Raw genomic sequence first — 21817 nt, forward strand, 5'->3', positions numbered from 1 at the left:
CATTTTAATTTAATAAAAACAAATATAAGTGGTTTTGATGTGATTAATGACCAACAAGGGAGCTACAGCGCTGACTTGGCAAGCATCCACCTCCACGGCTTGTGTAGAAGAACAAGATTTAGTACAGAATTGCCCTGCCCAAGCATCTGCTCACAACTCCATATGACAAAGAAAAAAATAGACCAAAGCATATGTTACAAGTTGAAGTCTTGGCAACTTTTTTTTTTCATATCATATTGGTAGTGATTCACATTTTTAGCAAAATTCTTTACTGACTTACCAATGTGAATTTAAATATTAAATAACCATAGTAATGATAAAGCAAATTCTGTTCACATGTGAAGGACATATTAACTTGTTACCAAAAGGATAATAAATTTGCAGATAAAATGTACTCCTTTGGTCTCATGGTATAGCCAGCATCAATCTATACATCTGTAATTTATCCACTTGGACATTATTTCATTCATCATCTGGCATAGTTATTAGCAATTTACTAATAGATCGCAAAGCACTTTACACAAAATGTAATGGTAAACCACTATGTACATGACACAGATTGAAAGATTTATTCTCACCTGGAGGAGAGGCTGATATGGAATGTTTAATTTAAACAAGTTATCATTTATTCATTCATTTATTCAACAGCTTCTGAATGAATGAATGAATGTGGCTTTGTTTTATTCTCTGTTACATCCCCCATACTAAGCACCATGTTTGATATATGTTCAGTGGTCAATAATATTATTGGATGAATACCTTTATTGATTGCTCTGTCAGTCTCTCATATAAAAAGTAAAATGAAAACAGAGACAGTCCCTCCCCTCATGGAATTTATAGTCTAGCGAGGAAAACAAGTAATAGTCAAGTACGGTCAGAAATGTAAAATCCCAGCCATGACAAGTGTTGAGATCTTAAAAGAGTTTGACCCAATACTTTCCTGAAGGAGAAATCTGAAGATCTTGAATTGAAATCTAAAGGATGAGTGGAAGCTAACCAGGCAAAGAGAAGGAGGAAGGGCACTTTAGGCAGAAGAGGGGCAGGAAGGAGTAAGATGAGCACATAGGGACTGTAATATAGATTGAGAGGGAGTCTCAAAAGTGTGGGTGGAATTTAAGTAGCTAAGGTGAAAGTGTGAAAAGGCAATCTTAGGGAGCTCTAGAATTACATATATTAAACAAAGTTATATAGGTAAAGAAATATCCCATTTAAAGTTGCTACAATACAAATTGGTTTGAGTTACAACCTCAAAACTCATTGCTCATTTGTAATAGAAAAGAAAAATGTGTCTGATAAAACAACAAATTTTTACAGTGAAAAGAAAAACAATTGAGCATGTAATTTCAAATTACATAACCTTGATCTTTGTAGATTGCACCAATAAATATAATTTTACTAAATTACACAGTAGTAATTAGTCCTCAAATGGGGGTTAATAAAAGAATCAACACAGTATCATAAGAATAATTTGAGTGTACTGATGTAGAACTGTATTGACAGATTAATATACCCTAACAAACAGCTCATTCAACTGTTGTATAAAACTAGTAGAAAATATGTAATTTATTAGTGTAGTTCAACATGATAGAACTTGTGCAGAGAAAAATAAACCTGAGACTTTTAAAGACCTTTAAAGGAAATATGGAAACAATAAAATGTTAAAATCTGACCAAATAAATAATTGACTAGTTTATTCTCTCACTAGTCACTATACTATGGTATTTTTGCAACAGACACAGGGCTAAGCATTAGGGATTCAGAAATGCAAGCTCTGCTCCTGATGCCAGATAAATTAACTTTCACTGCATTAAATAAAATCAATCCACTAATGTAATCATCAAGTAGTAATACAATGAGAATTTTCCTAGTATTTGTAGAAAATAAGACTAATACTACACAAAAGTTCTTATGTACATCTTAGTAGTTTTATTAAAAACATTTCTCACTAATCCACCTTAGGATTTGAGTAACAGTGGTAAATAAAAGATAGTGATTCAGCCTTGGCTGGTGTGGCTCAGTGGATTGAATGCCAGCCTATGAACCAAAGGGTCCCTGGTTTGATTCCTAGTCAGGGCACATGCCTGGGTTGTGGACCAGGTCCCCAGTTGAGGGCATGTGAGAAGTAACTGGTCAGTTTATCTCTCACACATTGATTTTTGCCCCTCCCTTCCTATCTCTCTAAAAATAAATAAATAAAATCTTTTTAAAAATTATCTTAAAAAAGTGACTCAGATTTATTTTTCTTTCAATGAAAAGTTATGAGTTGGGGTAAGAGGAGAATACTTTTGACATGGATGAAGTACTATGAAATAATGTCAGAAGTTTGAAAAACAGCTTGACTAGCAGAATTCAATCCCCATTTCAATATCTATTTTGAGAAATATTTATTTGATACAGAAGAAAGAAAACAGTTTTAGATATTTTCAGAGATTAGCTTATAGTAATGTGTACATTGTAGAATATGATGTACCTAAAAGTATATGAATGTGTTTTCAACATTGTAAAACACTTCAATAAAAGATAGAAAATTAGTATATCATTGAAATTATATAGGTAACCATAATTATAATTTGCACTAATGAACATCCATACATCAACCAAAGATTCCAGAATTTAGAATTGCATTGGTAACTGAGCAATTTTTGTCTATCTTGAAAATACTTACAACCATAAATTTTCTTTAATCAACTTGAATGTAAGTTTTTCATTTCTGCATTTAATATTGTTTTTCTTCCCTGATTTGCTTTGTTGTGTGACACTAGCAGCTAAGTACTAAGTCTGACTCAGCCATATTTTAGGGACCCCTGCTTCAAATGAAGGTGACGATGACTTTCGCAAGAACAGTTTTCAGTGACACATCAAAATGGTTTGAAGGGTGAGTTAAAGGCAAGGAAGCAAAAATCAATAATGGACAAACTTTTTCTAAAGTGTCTCTGTGAAAAAGAGCAAACAAATGGAAGAGTAAATGGAAGAGGCAATAAAATGGTATTTTTTTTAAAGATGAGAGACACTAAGACTTGTTTGCCTGCTGCTGGAGGTGGCCTGGAGGACAGAGACTGATGTGTGCAAAAAGGGGATAACTCCAGGCCTGACCCCAGCAAAGACAAGCAGAGATGGAAGAGATGTGATCTGGAGCTCAAATGGGCAGTAAGGGCCACGAATTTGGGAGGGCCAGTGGTAGTTCACTAAAGAGAACCATGAAAGTGACTACAAAACATATAAACGTATTGTACTAAATCTAAATTTAATGTATCCCCAACTCAACTTCAACTGAGCAAGATCCCAAATGTGTCACATTATACCCGAGGAAGCATGACTGAGGGAAAGTTTATGCAGCAAACAACAGTAATCTTAACCAATTGTCCTTAAAATATATCCCTTTGCAAATATTTCTGACCATACATAGGAGAGGCCTGAAGCTTAAACTTAATACCTTTGGATTAAATCAATGTCTGCTTGTTTGTTTAGGGTAAGTTATGAGTTGGGGTAAGAGGAGAGCACTTTTGACATGGATGAAGTACTATGAAATAGCCTCAGAGGCTTGAAAAACAGCTTGACTAGCAGAATTCAATCCCCATTTCAAGTATCTGTCTTAAATTTAAAATGAGAGCAGTCAGCCAAACTGATTTTTTTTTTCAACAAATCTTTGTGCAGTAGAAGAAAAGGCAGAAAGATGGATTCAACCCGGGTTAAGTTCAGGTAGGGGATGTGACAGAAGGAAAGAGGGCAAATATTCTGAGTGATGCTTGTAAGAAACTGTCTATGATGATAGAATGTTTAGCACTAATCTCAGTAAGGCAAGAAAGATAGATGAATAAAGATAAATGGAGCATACCCACGGCATGTATATTAAGAACTGCTGCAGGGACTGGAATACGTGAGCTGGAGGTATAGGAGGTGTCAGTAAGTCATTGATATATTTGCAATTGAGATTTCAGAGGTGATACTGATATTTGCAAAGACAAAGTTTAAGTGGGATCTTGAGAGTGAACTACTGAGATTGTCAGAGAAAGGGAATGATTATGGATGTGGGTTGTGTATTTTTGTTCAATTCAGATGGAATTTTTGAAGCACTAGCATGTACAAGTAAGCAAGGAAGAAGTTGGTGATACAGAGCAAACAAGATTCAGTTTCCTGCCTCACGGAACTCACAGTATAAATACATCAAACACTGTGGTAGGGATAGAAACACAGAAGAAAGGATTCCTCACCCAACCAAGGACCAGGAGAACAGGCTTAGCACATTTGCAAAAGCCGAATTGCAGGCTAAAGTTTGATGCCTTTAAGATCAGCAAAAAGTTGGGTTGGCCACTTGACTCTAGTTTGAATGGAGGGATAGTAAACAAAGAGGCTAAAAAGTAAGCAAGGTCAGATAAGAGTTTTTTATTATTCAGTAAAGTCATCATGGCTTTATAATCTATAGATAATGGAAAGAATATTTCAGGCAGGAGTGGACACGAGGAAATGTGTAGACAGAGGGTGGAGGAAGGAAGTGACTGCAGTTTTTTGATGAAAGAAGGCAAGAGGGCCAGTTTGAATTATGAGATGGCAGTATATGTGTTATACAGTTTTCACTCTTAAATTTGGATTTAGACAGAGTCATCAAGGTTTGCAATCTAGGTGGACAGTAGTACATTAAAGTTGAAATCATAAAACCAGTTTCTTTCTTTGTCCAATTGTTAACATTTTGAAGGATCTGGCCTAGGGAACATAAAAGACCAGAATGTGATCTCTATAAGGACTTGTTTGTTTTGTTCACAGTCTTTCTCCAGTACTTCGTACTTAATAAGCTCTTAATAAGCACTAATTAATGGAATTGCTGAAGGAATTAAAGTCTGCCTTTAACATATGATCTTTTTTATTGTCACCTTCATTCTAAGGTAGCATTGAGCTATGTGTGAACCACTTATCCCTTTTCTCTGGAATTCTCTCCTTTTGAACATTATTCATTATATCTTATAAAACTTGAACATCAGGCTTTCGCCGTCCACTGTAGATCAGCCATATAATTTGGGGCCCAGGAATTTGCTTCATTATGCCTGAAGGTCCTTGTTTGTAAGATGGGGCTAACAGCTAACCTTCATTAAGCATTGAACACTAGCACTTAGAACCAGGCAGTGTTCTAAGTACTTTAAATGTTTTAGCATTATCCCCGTATGTAGGCAATACCACTGTTGTCCACCTATTATCAATGAGGAACCTGAACCAAGGTCTTACAACAAGTATTCAGCAAAGCTCAAATCTGAACTCAGTCTGAAACCGTGCTCTTAACCATTCTACTCCACTTACTGTCTGTCCAATAATAGTACGTGCCTCATTGATAGTTGTGAAGATTTATCAAGAATAATTTATGTAAAAGCACTTTGAAAGTACCTTACTGTGGTAAATGCCCAAAGGAGTTAGCTTATGTTCTTTTCTTTTTAAACAAACAGCTCTGTCCTTTTTTAAAAAGATTTTATTTATTTGTTTTTAGAGAGGGGAAGGGAGGGAGAAAGAGAGGGAAACATCAATGTGTGGTTGCCTCTTGTGCGCCTCTTACTCAGGACCTGCCCTGCAACCCAGGCATGTGCCCTGACTGGGAATCAAACCTTGACTGTTTGGTTTGCAGTCTGGCACTCAATCCACTGAGCCACACCAGCCAAGGCTTATGTTGTTATCTTGTTTTATTTTTTATTATTTACATATTCTTAGGGAGTTGTATATTGATTTGCCAGAGTAGTTACTATCTCCTACAGGAAATTAGATAATTTTATTTTAGACATATCTGACTTGGAAAAAGGCACTCCTTGTATGATACTTACTTAAATCTACCTTCCTACAACTTAACTCATTGATTCTGAACTGGGGACAAAGATAAGAAAAATCCATTCTTTCTTCCTTATAACAACCCTCAGATATCCAAAGATGGGTGTCTTTGACGTTTATATCTTACATTCTCCAGCCTAAACAGTTTCAGTTGTTTTAGCCATTTGTCCTGTGACATGGTTTTCAGATACTCTGAATAATCTCTGGCTTGTTGAAGACAGCTTTATACTTGGGCACCTACAATACTGTAGTCCGTATGTGCACGAATGGTTGCAGACAGATCAATAAATTGACAGAAACATTTTGGGACAGCCTCGTCATAGCCTGCTTTAAATTCCCAGAGATCATTATGCCTTCTTTGCACGGGTAGGTAGATATCTTTACTGAATGAATGTGCTTATAAATGAAGGAATGAATACTGAGCTTATCGAGTTAAATCCCCAATTTTTTTCACATCTACTTCTGCTTCTGATTGATGCTTGTATGCCTTGGGGGAGATATGGCAGGACTTTACATTTGTCCCTATTAAACTTTATGTTGTTAAAACTATCAAGTCTTTGAACATTTTCAGGTCATTTTAAATACTAATTCAATCATTTCATGTATTGCCTCTCCCTCCAGACATCAGTTACCTGCAGATTTTTTTCCTTTGTGCCCTCATATACTCATCTGAGTATTTAAATGGAATATCTGGCACTCAGATTCATATTAAAATATTCATAAGAGCTTATGCTGAAAGTGTTTTAATTAATTATAAATTAATCACATTTACTCAGCAGTGCATTTTAATAACTGTCACTAAGAATACCTATTTATTTTTCATTCAATAATTTCTAAAATATAAAATTTTTTCCATAATACCCAATTGGAGTAATTAAATTTAAAACATAGTTAGAATCTTTATGAACATTTCAGGGGCATCTGAAATAAAATTGAGAAACATAAAACTACTGTAAACTGGAAATAGGCTCAGACCCCATGGAACTAACCTTTTCATCACCAAAGAAATTAACTGAGGAAGTTAAACAGTCTCAAGGCATGTAAGACAGAAAAATTAAGAGAATAAGCAAGTAGGCTTGTGTCAAGAACTGAACAATTTTAGTCATCCAGTTTTGTGTAACACAACTAGTTTCAATTGTGGTCTATGAAATCAATGAATAAAAGATTTTTCAGGTATGAGAGCTAAAGGGCTAGTAATAAGTCAAGTGTATTATGAAATGAAAGATTTAAAGAAAAATGGTTTCATGTTGTCCTGCATTTCCCTTAACCCCTCTTCATTCTTTCTGAGCCTCCTTTCCTATTCTTGCTCTTTCTGGGTGTCTTTTTCTACCTTGTCCTCCAATTCACTGATCCAATCCTCTGCTTCATCGAGCCTGCTTTTGATTCCTTCTATTGTGTTCTTCACTTCAGAAATTGCATTCTTCATTTCTGGTTGGCCCTTGTTGATAGTTCTATTTCCTTTTTCATGTTGATGTAGTTTGCAGTGAGTTCATTGTAGTTTCCCTGTAGTTTTTGGTAATTCTCTGTGAGCTCATTGGAATTCTATTCAGCAGAGAGAAAGAAGGAGCTCCTACCCTTTGCAACAGCATGGATAGAACTGGAGAGCATTATGCTAAGTGAAATAAACCAGGCGGTGAGGGACAAATACCATACGATCTCACCTTTAACTGGAACATTATCAACAAAAGAAAAAAGCAAACAAAATATAATCAGAGACATTGAAATTAAGAACAATCTAACAATAGCCAGAGGGGAGGGGTTGGGGACAGTGGGGAGAAGGGTTTTCAGGAACTACTATAAAGGACACATGGACAAAACCAAGGAGGAGGGTAGAAGCAAGGGAGGGAGGTGGGTTTGGCTGGTGTGGGGGCTGATGGGGAGAAAATGCAGACAACTGTAATTGAACAACAATAAAGTAATTTAAAAAAATAAAGAAAAAAATGGGAAAGTTTTAAAAAAAATTTTATTGTATTTTTTCCATTACTATTTATTTTTTAAATTTAATCTTTATTGTTTCCATTACTATTTAACCCCCTTATTCACCCCTCCCTCCTGCAAATCACCACACTGTTGTCCACGTCCATGAGTCCTTTTTCCTTTTTGCTCAATCCCTCCACCCCCTCTCCTCCCCACAGACCTTAGCCATCCTCTTCTTCTCTACCTATGAGTCTCTCTATTTTGCTTGTTAGTTCAACTTGTTCATTAGATTCCACATATGAGTGAAATAATATGGTGTTTGTCTTTCTCTGACTGGCTTATTTCACTTAGCATAATGTTCTTCATCCATGCTGTCGCAGGGTAAAATTTTCTTTTTTATGGCCAAGTAGTATTCTATCATGTAAATGTCCCATAGCTGTTTTATCCACTCAACTACTGATGGGCACTTGGGCTTCTTCCATATCTTGGTGATTGTAAATAGCACTGCAATGAACACAGGGGTGTTTATGTTCTTTTGAATTAGTGTTTTGGGTTCCTTCGGATACATTCCCAAAAGTAGGATTGCAGGGTCAAAAGGCAGATCCATTTTTAATTTTTTGAGGTGTCTCCCAGGACAATCACTACTTTGAATTTGGCATGCATCCATTCCACATTTCATTATTTTTACTGCGTATATATGTATTTATAAATATATAGCAGTATTTTTTCAAATTTGTGCTATAAGAATTGTCTGTAACTTTTTTCAATGAATATTGTTTGCAAAATCTATCCATCTTTATAAAAATATAGATAACTCATTTTTATTGTTGTATACTACACTACATATACTTTTATTATTATTTGGTAATCTATTCTTTATGCCCTTATTTATTTACATCATAACCAAATTGTTAATGTTATTATTCTAGAATGAAATATTTCTACAGTAAGATTTTTCTGTATTTTAGGTCATTATATAGGATAGGTGTATAAAAGTAGATTTGAACATTTGAAAACATGAGATACATATTTGAAAATGTTTTTATAAAAGACAACACTAATTTATATTCCCCAAAGTAGTTAATGTGCATGCTTAGCACACAGCACCTTCATAAGCATTAAATGTATCAAGCCATTCTTGAGTTATTTCATTCATTTTTAATGGAAATAATTGACTTTGAGATAAAATTAAGTAGCATGAATAAACGCTATTTATGTGTTAGGTTGGATGTAAGCCATCTAGTTTAATTCCAAGATCCACTTTAATATTTTCTATTAATTGTGACATGCCATTTCATCATCTTTATGTTGTGGTTTTTCTTTCAGAAAGGTTATGTATTGATCTGCTAAATATATTTTGTCTCTGCTATTATTAGGAAGTTGCTGAAATTTCTTCTGTGGTACATTTTATTATAATATCCAGTAATAAAAATACTGTCTTTTTTTTTTTTAGAAAGCCAGCATACAGTTTATTTTCTTTATGGGGCATTTGTGATCACTGGCATTCTTCATTATTTCAGAATTTTAATTTTAATCTGTAGCATGATGGAATCTTTGGAACCAGAGGAAGTGAGAAAGAATCCTAGCTGCAGTTATACAAACTTTATCAAATCATTCTGTTTTCCCCAGGAAATGATTATCAGATTCTTCATTCATAAAGTAGGACTATTATTATGTTATTATAATATTAAATAAATCAAAATGAGGTATTTTGAAATACAGGAGAAATATATTAGTTATTCCTTTCCAAGTAGTGATGGATGCCTAGGGTCCCCAGCAGAACCCAGTGTTAGAGAGATTTGTAGATGTACAAATGTTCAGCTGTACCTGCCACTTTGTCTGGCACAGCCAAGGGAGCAAGTTATACAGTGCATCAAAGGCCACCCAAACCATGAGAGGTCAAGCAGGGCCTTATGTTCCATAGTATCTATATACAAACACTTCATACTACATGGGGTTACAACCTGGATTTTGTCATTGCCTGGAATCCCTTCAGAAATCCAACACCCAGGTTCTTCTCTCTCATTCTATTTTTTTAGTTCATCTAGTTCTTTCCATCCTCGCCCTTACTACAGTCCCCTCTGACCTCATGGAAACCTGAACTCTCTTGTTTCTTCTGTTTCTTCCTAGATTGTCAGTCCCCAACAGGCTTCCCCAAAAGTTAAAACAATTATCATTGATGGAGCTCTTCTGATTACTCTTGGCTTCTTCTTTAATTCTCCTTAAACAACTCAGAATATACCATAGTCCCCAAGTGTTGTGTGTTTACAAAATTTTTGCCCCTTTCTGCTCAACAGATTACTCCCTACTTCATCAAGAAAATTTGAGATTGCCAGACATGCTCTCTCTCAATTCCCAGCCCCCCTCCACACACACACGGCGCCCTTCTACCCCTACACCATCCTTAACAGCTTCCCTTGAGTCTCAGTGAATGAGGTGTCTCACTTCCATTCAAGGCCAGCCCCTTCTCCTGTGATAGCAGTTCCATCTTTTTTGTTATTTCTTGGAATTTACTACATTAATTTCTAATGTTTCCTCTGTCTTTGACCTGTCCCTCTTTATGAGCGTTTTTCTATGAGCCTTCTTTTCCCTTTTCTTCAATTTCTTCCTAGCCCTCAACTTCTTTCCTCTCATTCAAACTTTACAAAGAATATTCTATCTGCAGTCCCCATTTATTTGCCCCTTGTTTATCTTCAACCCAATATAATGTAGTTATCACATAAAACTGCTATTACTAAGGTTATTATGTCCTACTATTTCCAAAATTGAATGAATATCTTCAGTCTTTTACTTCACTGCACACCTCTCCTGTGTATGACACTCCTGTTCACTTTCTTATTTTTAACACAACTCTATTTGTTGAATTCTAGTAACCCCTTTTTCTCCTGGACTTCGTATCTTCTTGCCTTTTTCTGTAGGTTCTCCTCCTGTTTTTAGCTCTCAAGTGTCAGTGTTCCCCAGGGTTCCTTCCTCAGTCACCTGCACCTTTGATTTCTTTTACATTCCTTGCAGGGAACTTGTCTACATGGGTTTGTCCTTTCACAAAATACTTGTCATATCCTTAGCTTGGGCCCATCCTCTAAGCTTCAGATTTTAATAGCCAACTGATTCCTTGACATCTCCACCCATGTCTCACAGGCACCTAAAGCTAATCATGATGTGAACTGAATTCAGTCTCTCCCATACATCTGCTTCTACTGTGATATGCTGCATCTTCCTTGGTGGCACTACCACATGCCTGGAAACTGGGAGACATGCATGACCCACTGTCTCACTCCCACATCCAGTCACCAAGTCTAACCGTTTTCATCATTTAAATGTTTCCTGAATCCAGCTTCCTCTCTTTATTCATCATCTCCTTTCTTGCTAGCCCTCGTAAGTGTTCCTTTTTTTTCTTTTCCACCAGGATAACGTGACATATAAAATGCCAATCTGACAAAATCACTTCCTATTAAAAATCCTTTAGTGGTATTCCTTCACCCAAACAACAGTCTTATGTCACTCCCAAAACACAAGGCTTTCATAGACTCCATCCGTAGCCTCCTTTTCTACTGCTGACTTTGTTTCAGACTTAACCCTCCAGTAAAGCAAATTGCCTGTTGTTCCCATTCATACATCATGTTATTTCTCACTGTCCTGCTTCTGGCTAAAATGGGCTTCCTCTCCTCTCTTCTCTTCTAACCAATTCCTTCTCATTTTAACTCCACGAGTCCTTGCCAGGCTTCCCTCATTACCAGGGCACACAGGTCCCCCTCCTTTATATTCCCATAATATCAGGTATGTTTGTATGTTTGCCCCAAAAATAAACCATGAGCTTCTTGAGGGCAAAGACCATACTGCGCATTATGATTCCAGTATAGAAATTAGAAAATATTTTATAAATACAATCCTTAATGAATAAAGGAATGTTATAAAATGCTGTATATTTATTTTTGTCACTTTTTAAATATGGTGACACTGTGTGACGGGGACAGTAGCACTCACCAAATATCCCATGAACTCCTCCTACATTTCCTGGTCTTTTCTGAACTTAGGAGGAGGCCATGTCAATTGTTCTAGACAATGAGGTATATGCAAAAATAATATGTGTCACGTTCAGCCTCAGGTCTTTAAGAGCAGAAGATAGTTTTCCACACACTGTCTTCTCTGCTTTGCCTGCACAATAAATCTTTTTTTAATTGTTGTTCAAGTACAGTTGTCTCCATTTTTCCCCCACCAGCCACCCTCACCCCACCATAAGTCTTGCGATTGTGGTAACACAAGATCATGGATCAAAAACCCACGCTGGACATGTAGTGGGAGTGGGAAGCAAACCCATTGTGTTACACCCTTTAGATTTCAGGGTTAATTCATCACCACAGCATAAATATATTCTATCCTGAATCATGCTCATTGTTCCAAGCTTATACACTGTCTCCATCTTGCTACATACATACCAAGTTGTGTTAAACTTACCCAGTATGCAGCTCTGTTTCTTCTCCGAAAGTCTGCATGATGCTTAAGCCTAGGAGAAACTGCTGCATGTGACTGATGTTTTCCAATTGTCCTGATAGTCTCTAGGCAGCCCTCTGCCTCAAAGCCTCTGCTATCAGAATGTGTTTCCTACACTTGATTTATGTATTCTATCTTTGCCCAGCTTAACATACAGGTGGAGTGGTTCACTGCCTGTTCTCCCTGATCAAACTGGCAGCAGGAATATTTCCCTACACAGAGAAATCCCCCAGATTTACTCGTGCCTCTGATTCCACAGCAGAATGCCATGCTCAGCTTTACATATTGATCCTTGTTATAAAGGAAAATTTCCCAGAAATAGTCCTATGTTCCATTAAAGTTGCAGGCTGATGGCATCCAGGAATATCTCCACAGGTGTCCTGGAAGTCTCTGAAGCCCTCCAAATGTGTTCCAGATGTGTATATAACTCCTGCTGACCTGGAAGTACCAATATTTTAATCATAACATGGTACAATTCCACTCTTTTCTGTTAGTATAATATAAAATACATTGAATTTCTTAATTAGCTCTCAAATATTATTAAACTATAGCTGTATCTTATTTCAGTGATAATTCTTCCAGTTGGAAGAGACAAAAATATCTGACTTCAGATATATCTTAATTTCAGGCTAATATGACAACATACGAATCCATCTTTAATTCAAACAGGCTGCCCCATTTACTGCATGCCTGAAGGGGCTGTACCCTTCCCATTTTGAACCCAGCAAGGAAGACCAAGTGTCTTTTCCCAGAAGTCCCACTCAAAAAATTCTCTGCTCTGAATGGATCATGTCCCATTCTTGAGCCAACCTCCATGACCATGTGAATACAATGCACTAATTAGCTCAGGCTTTAGCCACTCCCCTGGAGCGGTAAAAAGGAATCAACTTGTAGGGAAACAGGTAGCCTTAGAGTTGGGGAAAGGATTATTTCTGCAGAGAAATCAGTATAATGTCATCACAGATCCAGAAATGATGCTGGCAACAATAGCAGCCTCTATTCTCTGTCTAGAGTCTGCTACTCAGAAGACAGGATTTAGTTAGGTAATTAAAAAGTTTCCTTATGTGCTATGTGTTAACCTTGATCATATTCTCTCTCATTTCTCCAAACTTCTCTATAGTATTCTTTTCTCGCATCAGCTGTTTCAAAGCAAGAGCAAAGTTTGAATAACTGGATCCTGCACTATGCCTTTCCTATAGTAGGCATCCTCACTATTCAGCAAATGACTATTTGTTGAGTAAATGAAGGGATAAGAAATGACTGGGTCTTATTCATACTATTATCACATCACGGTATGTAATTCCTGGAGGGAGGTTGTGTAAGGCACTAATGCACACACATAATAAAAACCTGCTGTGTGCCACATACTATGGAAAACAATGGGGATATGGAGATGCAGTGCTTTTAAAACATACATTGCTCTTCCCTTTGAAAGCTTATACTCCAATAAAGAAGTCGGAGTCGTATAGAATAGGGTGTAACAAATGCTCCAAATGATAATTGTAGGGTATTAAAGGACAGTACATTTTGATTTTTTATTTTTGTTCTGATTGTTTCCAGATCAATTCTAGGTTGACTACCTCAGGGAGCACCGGTTTTGCTGGAGGTTTGTTAAACCTGGAATTTCTTAGAGGACTGACACTTGATCCCCAAATATAAGTTTCAGAGCCAAGAAATTACACCTTATATTGTGATTAGAAAAGACTAATTTTGTCTTCTTCTCCTCTCTCCTTTCTCTCCACCTCTCTTTCAGCCTGAAGTTCTGGATCAAATACAAAATTTAAGGGAGTTGTGGATGGATAATAATGCGTTGCAAGTGCTACCTGGGGTATGTAAGTTTTTTATTGTGCCATGTTGTCTAGCATCTGTGTTATATATTAATTGTAATTGATGATAATCTTAAATCTCAGTTTTTGCATTTCCGAGTAACACATTTATTAGGAGTGTTCAGTTACCAAGTGTTTTTCACTATTTCTTTTTGAGTATTTCATACACCTTTTGTGGCTCTTACAGATATGTAAAGTGTATGAGAGTTTTTTCTGTTCTCTTAGGAGTATATTTATCATCTCTTTCTATATTTACTATTATTTTAAAAACTAAAAATTTTATATTGTGAAAAAAAAAAGAAATGCTATATATAATACCAAGTCTTTGTTTTACAAAATCAACCTCTTTCTTATAGGTAATTAGACAATGGTTTCTGAATATATTGTGAGATCTCTTTTACAAAATAAAAATCTCTCTCTTAGTTCAGGTAATACTTAGTAAAAACTATTTGAATTTTTGAAAATGGCAAAGATCATAAGGTGTTAAGAACAAAAAGTAAAGTTAGAGTCAACATCTTTCTTCACTTAATGGGCTGTTCAGTACCTCCTGAGCAGTAAGCTTGCCAGCCAACACATTTAGTGTGACTATGCCTGCTTTCTCCAGCCACTGAAAGGACTTTCCATAAAACACTGCCTCTTGCTTCTCATGACATATGCCTTCACGTAAGCATATGTATGTACGCATGCACACACACACACACACACACAGCAGCCGCAGGGCTCCCAGCAGTAATAGCCAATTCCAAACTTCTTGCATTAGGCTGAGTAGCCAGGACAGCTGAATTTCTAATACTTCTGCTGCTGCTGAGATTTAGATGTGCGTTCCCAAAGCCAGTTTTAGTCCTCTCTTGAATTGACATTAAAATTTTCTTTAAATGATTACAAGAGCAACAGGAACTTCTCTGAAGCTTATTCTCGTTAGAACAAGTGTGAGTCCACATAAAGAAGAAAGCTGTCAAAAGATTAGGGAAAAAAATACTTTCTTTTCTTATAAAAAAATAGATTTCTACCATCATTGTAGACACAAACCAGAAAGGCATGCACATCTGCTATTTATTGATTTATTCAAAAACCATTTAGAAATACACCTGTATGAACCAGAAACTATGCTACTGTCAGGGCTACATAGATAATATATTCAATGATCTTGAACACATTTGTTTGAGGAGCTCACACGTAACAGGAGAGAGATCTGGACTCCACTGCACATAGCGGAGCCTGATTTGTGCCATATGGAAGGTGTGCACAAATCCTGGGCAACACAGGTGAGACCCTCATCAGTGCCTTGCGCGAGATCGAGGAGTCAGAATGTATGGTCGGAAAAGTTAATACCTGCTACTTCAGTATATGTTTTAATTCATAACCACACAGCATTTATCATGGACTAGGCATTTATCTAAGTGTTTTACAAGTACTGACTCGTTGAATCCTCATAATAACTATGAAATTGGGTTTTTACCATCCCTATGTTATAGACGAGGAAACTGAAAAAGAAAGAGCAAGTAACTAAGTAAGTGGCCCAAGGTCACACAACCAGTAAATGGTGGAACTGTAATTCAATCCCACTCCAGAGGCTGTGGTTCACAATTATGTTCACTGTTATGCTCCAAAATGTTGTCACTATAGAATCAGTAGGAGGTACAAATGAAAGTTAGGTTTATCCTACTTTTCACAATCTTACATTCCCAAAATCCTATCTTGCAAGTCAACTCAGACCTCAAATTCCTTAGTAATCTTATTTTTGAAATGATAAGATGGTATGAAATCTGTAAAACAAATACTGCTGCCTAATTTGTCTGTTTCAATAGTAGATTTTTCTCACATATTGAGAACTTTAAACAGATTTCTTACTCTAGTTAGTACACTTGAATTTCAGATTTTTCTGTATGCCTCATGGGAATACCCCACAACTCCATCATAAGCAGACATGGCTTTCTGAATGTCAGTGCTCCCAATAGTTGTTGTACAACTAGCTGGAATCACATGCCTTGGAAAGAGTAATCTTGAATGTGACCTTCAGCCTGTGTCTATCAGTTTCACAGAAGGATTAATCTTAAATATTTAGTGTCATAAGATACTATAAAAGACACAATAAAAATAAAAGCAAGTTTATTTTTATTATTAGTTCATGCATCATAGTAATTAAGTTAATAAACTTTTAAAAAATTTTGGAAGCCTGGGCTATCATTTTTCCACTCTATTTTTCCTAAATCAGAGAAGGAAATAGATAATGATCAAATATTAGTCTTCTACATAACTCTGTCTTGTGACCATCACTCTAAGATCAATCAACCAAAATATCACTAAACAATGTATTAAATCTACATTAATTTTTAAAGAAACTTCAGTATCTTCTTTTGCTTGTGATGGCTTCTGCTCCTCTCATTTGCTCTCCACTGTTCACCTATAGAACCTCTAGGTCCTGAGGGATGTTGGGGGGACATTCAATATCTTCAAGGACTCTGAGTTATTGGGACTTAAAGACCTTTATCACTCTAGGATACTATTGCTTTTATAAGGTTTTTGAGAGTGAAGGTTTAGAAAAACTAAAAATAAACACCAAGGACTTATTTTATTTCCAAGAAAAAAAGATGTTTAGAAACTTCAAACCAAAATATTGTGTTGTACTGGAGATAGCAATGAAGGAAGCTTCAAAGAAGGAAGTTCCTCACAATAAAGGGACAAGAAAAGAGATACGTACACACATAAACACATACATCATTTTTTTCTTGCTCACCAGAAGAGGAGAATGAGATAAGGCAACATAATGGTTCCTTGGGGTGGAAAGCTATAAGTAAAGTGACAGTATTTTTCCAAGTGACATATTGCTAGGCATGGAGAGAAACTCAGCCCTCTGGCTTGACTCACCCGAAGTACTAAGTTCCTGGCCTGGCAACTACTAACTTCCTCCGAGACTTAGGTCACACTCTCTGCCCACACGGGTAGCAGGACTAGAGCTGTGTGCCGGGTGGATCAGGGAGTTAGAGGGCGGAACTATCAATATATTCAATAGGCTTTGTAGTGTGTAATCCAATAAAAGTGAGCTTGAATTTTAGCTCTACTCCTTATTAATAGGGTAACTACGGAATATTACCTGCAGTAGCTGTGCTGTCATGCATCAGCCTCCTGGAAGGAAGAACTTACTCTATTCCCCCAGCTTCTAGGAAGGCTGCGTGCAGCTCTCCAGCCTCTTCAGGAATTTCCTCAGCTGGAGAGGACCTCCTCATCCAAGATACACCCCTATTCTGGGAGACCTCCATCCAATGACCAGTCAATACAGGTGTTTAAAAGCCTGGACCCTTCACCCCCACTCAGGACAACTCTAAGGCAATCCCAACTTCAGTGCTTCTTAAAGGATCAGCCGAAAAGTTCCTCAACACATGATCACAAACCAATTTCTTCACCTGCCCAGTGCTACCTCCTTCCTTACCTCTTTCTTTCCACTGGTATTGACCCTATGAACTCTCTCTCATAAACTCTCTGTCTCTGCTTCTCGGGGAACCCAATGGGTGACATTACATAACCACTAAGCTTTGATGTGTGTGAAAGTGCAGATTCTGATTCGTGTCTGGAGTGGGTCTAAGAGTCCAAATTACTGACAAGCTCCCAGGTGGTGCTAGTGCTGCTGGTCTGCAAAACACATTTTGAGGAGCGAGAGTATAGAGTATTAAATCAAATAATAAATATAAAGTACTTAGAACAGTGCCAAATGTGTGCTTGTGCGTGTAATAAATTTATTTTATTATTTGGTTAGTTTTACTTTGTCAAATAAGTAGAGACAATATAATAAAGTGTACACAGGTAGAGACCAGAGAAACAAATGAACCACTGAACATTGGTATGTGTGGGACATTTATTTGCAGGACGTGCCCTTAAAGAAAAGGAAAATTAAGACTTTCATCTTGCTTTAAGTCCTACAGTCCATTGTCTCAACTACATGATTACTGTTCCCTCCTTGACCAAGGTGTGACTTGATTCCTCCCCCATCCTCAGCAGTCAGTTACTAGTTCAGTCTTTCCACATCTAAATTTTTCTTGAGCCCATCCCTTCTTCATCCTCACTTCTGCTGCATTAATTCAGGTCCCTCTCATCTCCTCAGCTCAGCTGCTTCCAAATCATTCTAATGGGTCATCCTGACTCCAGTTACAAATCTCTTTACAATTCCCTGAAGTTATTATCTCAAAGCACAAATCTGGTCATGCCATTTTCCATCTGAAGAGCCTTGAACGACTTTCCTTGCCTATTATATGGAGTCCCTATCTCCCCGCGTAACATGTGAGGCCTTTTAGCAGCTGGCTTCCTACAGTCCTAACTTCATCACTATCTTCTGTCACTTCGAATCTCCTCCCCCTCAAGCACTCCGTGCTTCTTCATGCTTCTCTCGGAGTGTGTGTGCTGTTTTCTCTCCCAAGTACAGATTCTCCTTTTCTTGACCAGCAGTGGCTTCCAGGCAATTTGCAGCCCTGTGTTCCTATGGCATTCCCTGCATGCTTGTTTTTATTGTACATATTGTAGGGTATCATAATAATTTGTTTAGTTTATGGTTTCCTTCACTACGATGAGCTGCTTCAGGATAAAGAATGTCTCTATCACGACAAGTCTCTCCCCATACTAAGCTGACTTACTCACAACTGTTCTCCAGTATATAACAAAAGCCAAGACACAGTAGATTCTGAAAAAGAACTGTTGAATGAACAAAATATTGAATCTGCTCAGTCCAAATCACAATGTAAAACCTTTCTTATGCATTTGAAATTTTAAGAATCAACATGTCAACAGATGTTGCTTTCGTAGCAACTTTACATTTACTTATTTAATTCAGTGGCAATTTTGAGATTATTGCTATATTTATTTTTAACTCCCATATTGAAATATAATTCACAGACCATAAAATTCACCCATTTAAAGCATTCAATTCAGTGGTTTGTAGAACACTCACATAGCTGTGCAGCCATCAACAAAATCTAACTTTATAATATTTCCATTATCTCTAAAAGAAATCCAGAAGCCAGTAGCAGTCACTTCCTTGCCCCTCCTTCACCCTCAGCCTCTAGCAACCCAATCTACTCTCTATAGATTTGTCTATTCTGGACATGTCCATAAATGGAATCATACAGTAGGTGGTCTTTTGTGACTGGCATTTTTCACTGCATATGTTTTCAAGGTTTATATATTTTGTAGCTTGTGCCAATACTTTATTTTTTTCTTGATAAAAAATATTCCAACATGCAGATATACCCCATTTTATTTATCCATTCATCAATTAATGGATACTGGCATTGTGTCCCCTTTTTGGCTATTGTGAAAAGTATTGCTTTGAACACTTGTGTTTTTGTGTAGACATTCTTGAATTTTTCCTTAGGGATTACGAGGTCATATGCAAACTCTAGTTTAACATTTTGAAGAACTACCAAGCTGTTTTCCAAAGTGGCTGCACCATTTTATATTCCAACTGATGATGGACGAGAGTTAAAATTTCTCCACACTCTTGGCAACACTTATTATTGTTGTAGTTTCTTTTTAAGTTAATTTAATAGTGCTGTGGTTTTTACAACTTTAAAATGTCTCTTGAAAGTTTCTCAACTAACCCTGAGTTTATGCAATGTCATCAAGTCTATAGGGAAGTTAAAGATGTTGGTGTACCTGGATATGTCCAAAAACAGAATAGAAACGGTTGACATGGACATTTCCGGATGTGAAGCCCTCGAGGACCTCTTACTGTCATCCAACATGTTGCAACAGTTGCCAGACTCTATAGGTGAGACTATATTTTGTCATAATGTTTGCCAAATGTTCTATTTTCTTTCTTGGCAGGATAGTTTGTTTTAGATGTGGGCAATATGCTATTAGCTTGACATTAATAAATTAGCAAGTTATTAGTATGATATTAGTAATTAGCATAATTCAAGATGATAAAACAGTATTTTACCAATATCTTGAAATTAAATGGTAACTTTAGTTGTCAAATTTAAGAAGGGTCTCCTATTAAAATGATCTTACTAAATTGATATATTTAAATTGTTTTCATATCTCCTAAGTTGTAAACTGTTGTTATAAGGAGTATACGTCTTAGCTTTAGAGTAATTTGATAACCATACATGCCCCCTTTTATTACTAGAGAATTCCAACAGCTTCTATTCACATAGTGTTGCTATATTCTATGTTTAATATTGTTATAACATTGCTATGACCGACAAGTAACATAAAAATGTATAATAATATAAAATATCTCATAGTTCTTTTTTAAAAAACACATTTTCTTTTATATGCTGAAATTCATGAGGGAAGATAGTTTGTCTTTTAGTATATATTAAACACTCAATCAATTTTCATTATAAATTTTATATGAAAAAGAATCTAATTCAAAAAATGACTAAACCTTTTTGTGTAGCTGCCTTACTATTATTATTTATGAGTATACTCATCAAGTAGGGTAACTATCAAATTAGTTAACTTTAGAATAGAGTTTTTTATACTCTGAATTTAATGTGTCATATGTTCTGGAACTTAATAATACTTCAGAAAATTAAGTCACAACCTAGGAAGCCTAGTTAAAGAGAAGATAGAAAACAAGTCAGTATCCCAATTTGTTTTTCAACATTCTATTACTTCCATTTTCAGGCTAATAGAGAACATAATTTTAACAAAACAGGCTAGCTTTTCTTTATAAATTTGATGACTTTTTTATTTATATAATCACATATCTTATAACAGTATTTCTCTAATTTGCTCTGTCATAAAGCTAATCTGAGAGCTTTACTAAACACTTCCACATTTGCAAGCTCTTTCTTTGAAAATTCTGATTCAGTAAAGTTTGTGATAAGCTCTCTAATCTGTTACTTAAACATCCTAGATTAAATTTATGATCAAGTAAGTTTAGGAAATACTGTCTTGTGCGAGAAGGTAAGAAAGTACAGTGTTGAAAAGAGCACCCTGCGGTCAAGATGGCCAAATGGTCACTCCTCCTCAAACACCGCCCCACGCCTCTTCGAAGGCATAGTGAGAGTAAACAACGTACTCACGGTCATCACTGCCTCATCAATACTGACAACTATACATAGTATGTGGTACGTGCCCCTTAAATATTTAGCAAAGAAGGTGGGTTAGCCACATGTAAGAAGAATGAACACCTGCCTGAACCTGAGATAGAATAAAAACACACCAGTGACCCCAGGCCTGATGGACTCCAGACCGCAAATGACAGTGGCAGCCTTCAGTTCCTTCCCTGCAGTGAAGAGGAATTAAAAAAAAAAACAAAAAACCTTAAGCATAACAAGGGAACTTGAGTTTATAGGAGATTGAGAAGGAGACTCTCTTTCTGTGAAGAGAAGCTGCAAAAACCTATAACTAATACGTGGAGCTAGGATGGGAGGCAAGAGTATATACAGATTCACTGGTGAAAACTAGCGAGTCACAGGCTGGTTTGGACTAGACTTGCAATATATCCAGTGGGATGAGAACACCATGTTGCTAATGTAGGACCTGGTTCTGAACTCCAGAAAGGTGAGAACCAGGTAATGATAAGACTGCCAGACAGGTGTGAGCAGAGATAATGAGACTACATTCACCCTCACCAATGAGCATGTAAACAAACAAACAAACAAAACTAAAGCTACTATTGTTATGGCAACCAAATATTCAAACAAGTAGGAATATTTACTCAAACCAAAGTTATCAAGCAATGTAAAAAAAGATTTTAAGTATGTGTAGATATTCAAATAGATAAAAGGAAGAATAATATTTGTAAAAATAATAATTTCTAAAACAAAAGCAGGGGC

At 36.5% G+C, this 21817-nt stretch overlaps 1 protein-coding gene across 2 annotated transcripts in view; it reads left to right on the plus strand.

Moving 5' to 3' along the window:
- Window positions 1-21817, plus strand: part of LRRC7 (leucine rich repeat containing 7) — a 483504-nt gene that overhangs the window by 328047 nt on the left and 133640 nt on the right. For both annotated transcript variants that reach the window (XM_024565449.3, XM_024565450.3), the window contains exons 8-9: window positions 13967-14041; window positions 19653-19797. In XM_024565449.3, coding sequence (XP_024421217.3) covers window positions 13967-14041; window positions 19653-19797 — 220 coding nt within the window. The remainder of the gene's footprint in view (window positions 1-13966; window positions 14042-19652; window positions 19798-21817) is intronic.

This window comes from Desmodus rotundus, chromosome 3 (genome assembly GCF_022682495.2).
Source record: "Desmodus rotundus isolate HL8 chromosome 3, HLdesRot8A.1, whole genome shotgun sequence".
Taxonomy (NCBI): Eukaryota; Metazoa; Chordata; class Mammalia; order Chiroptera; family Phyllostomidae; genus Desmodus; species Desmodus rotundus.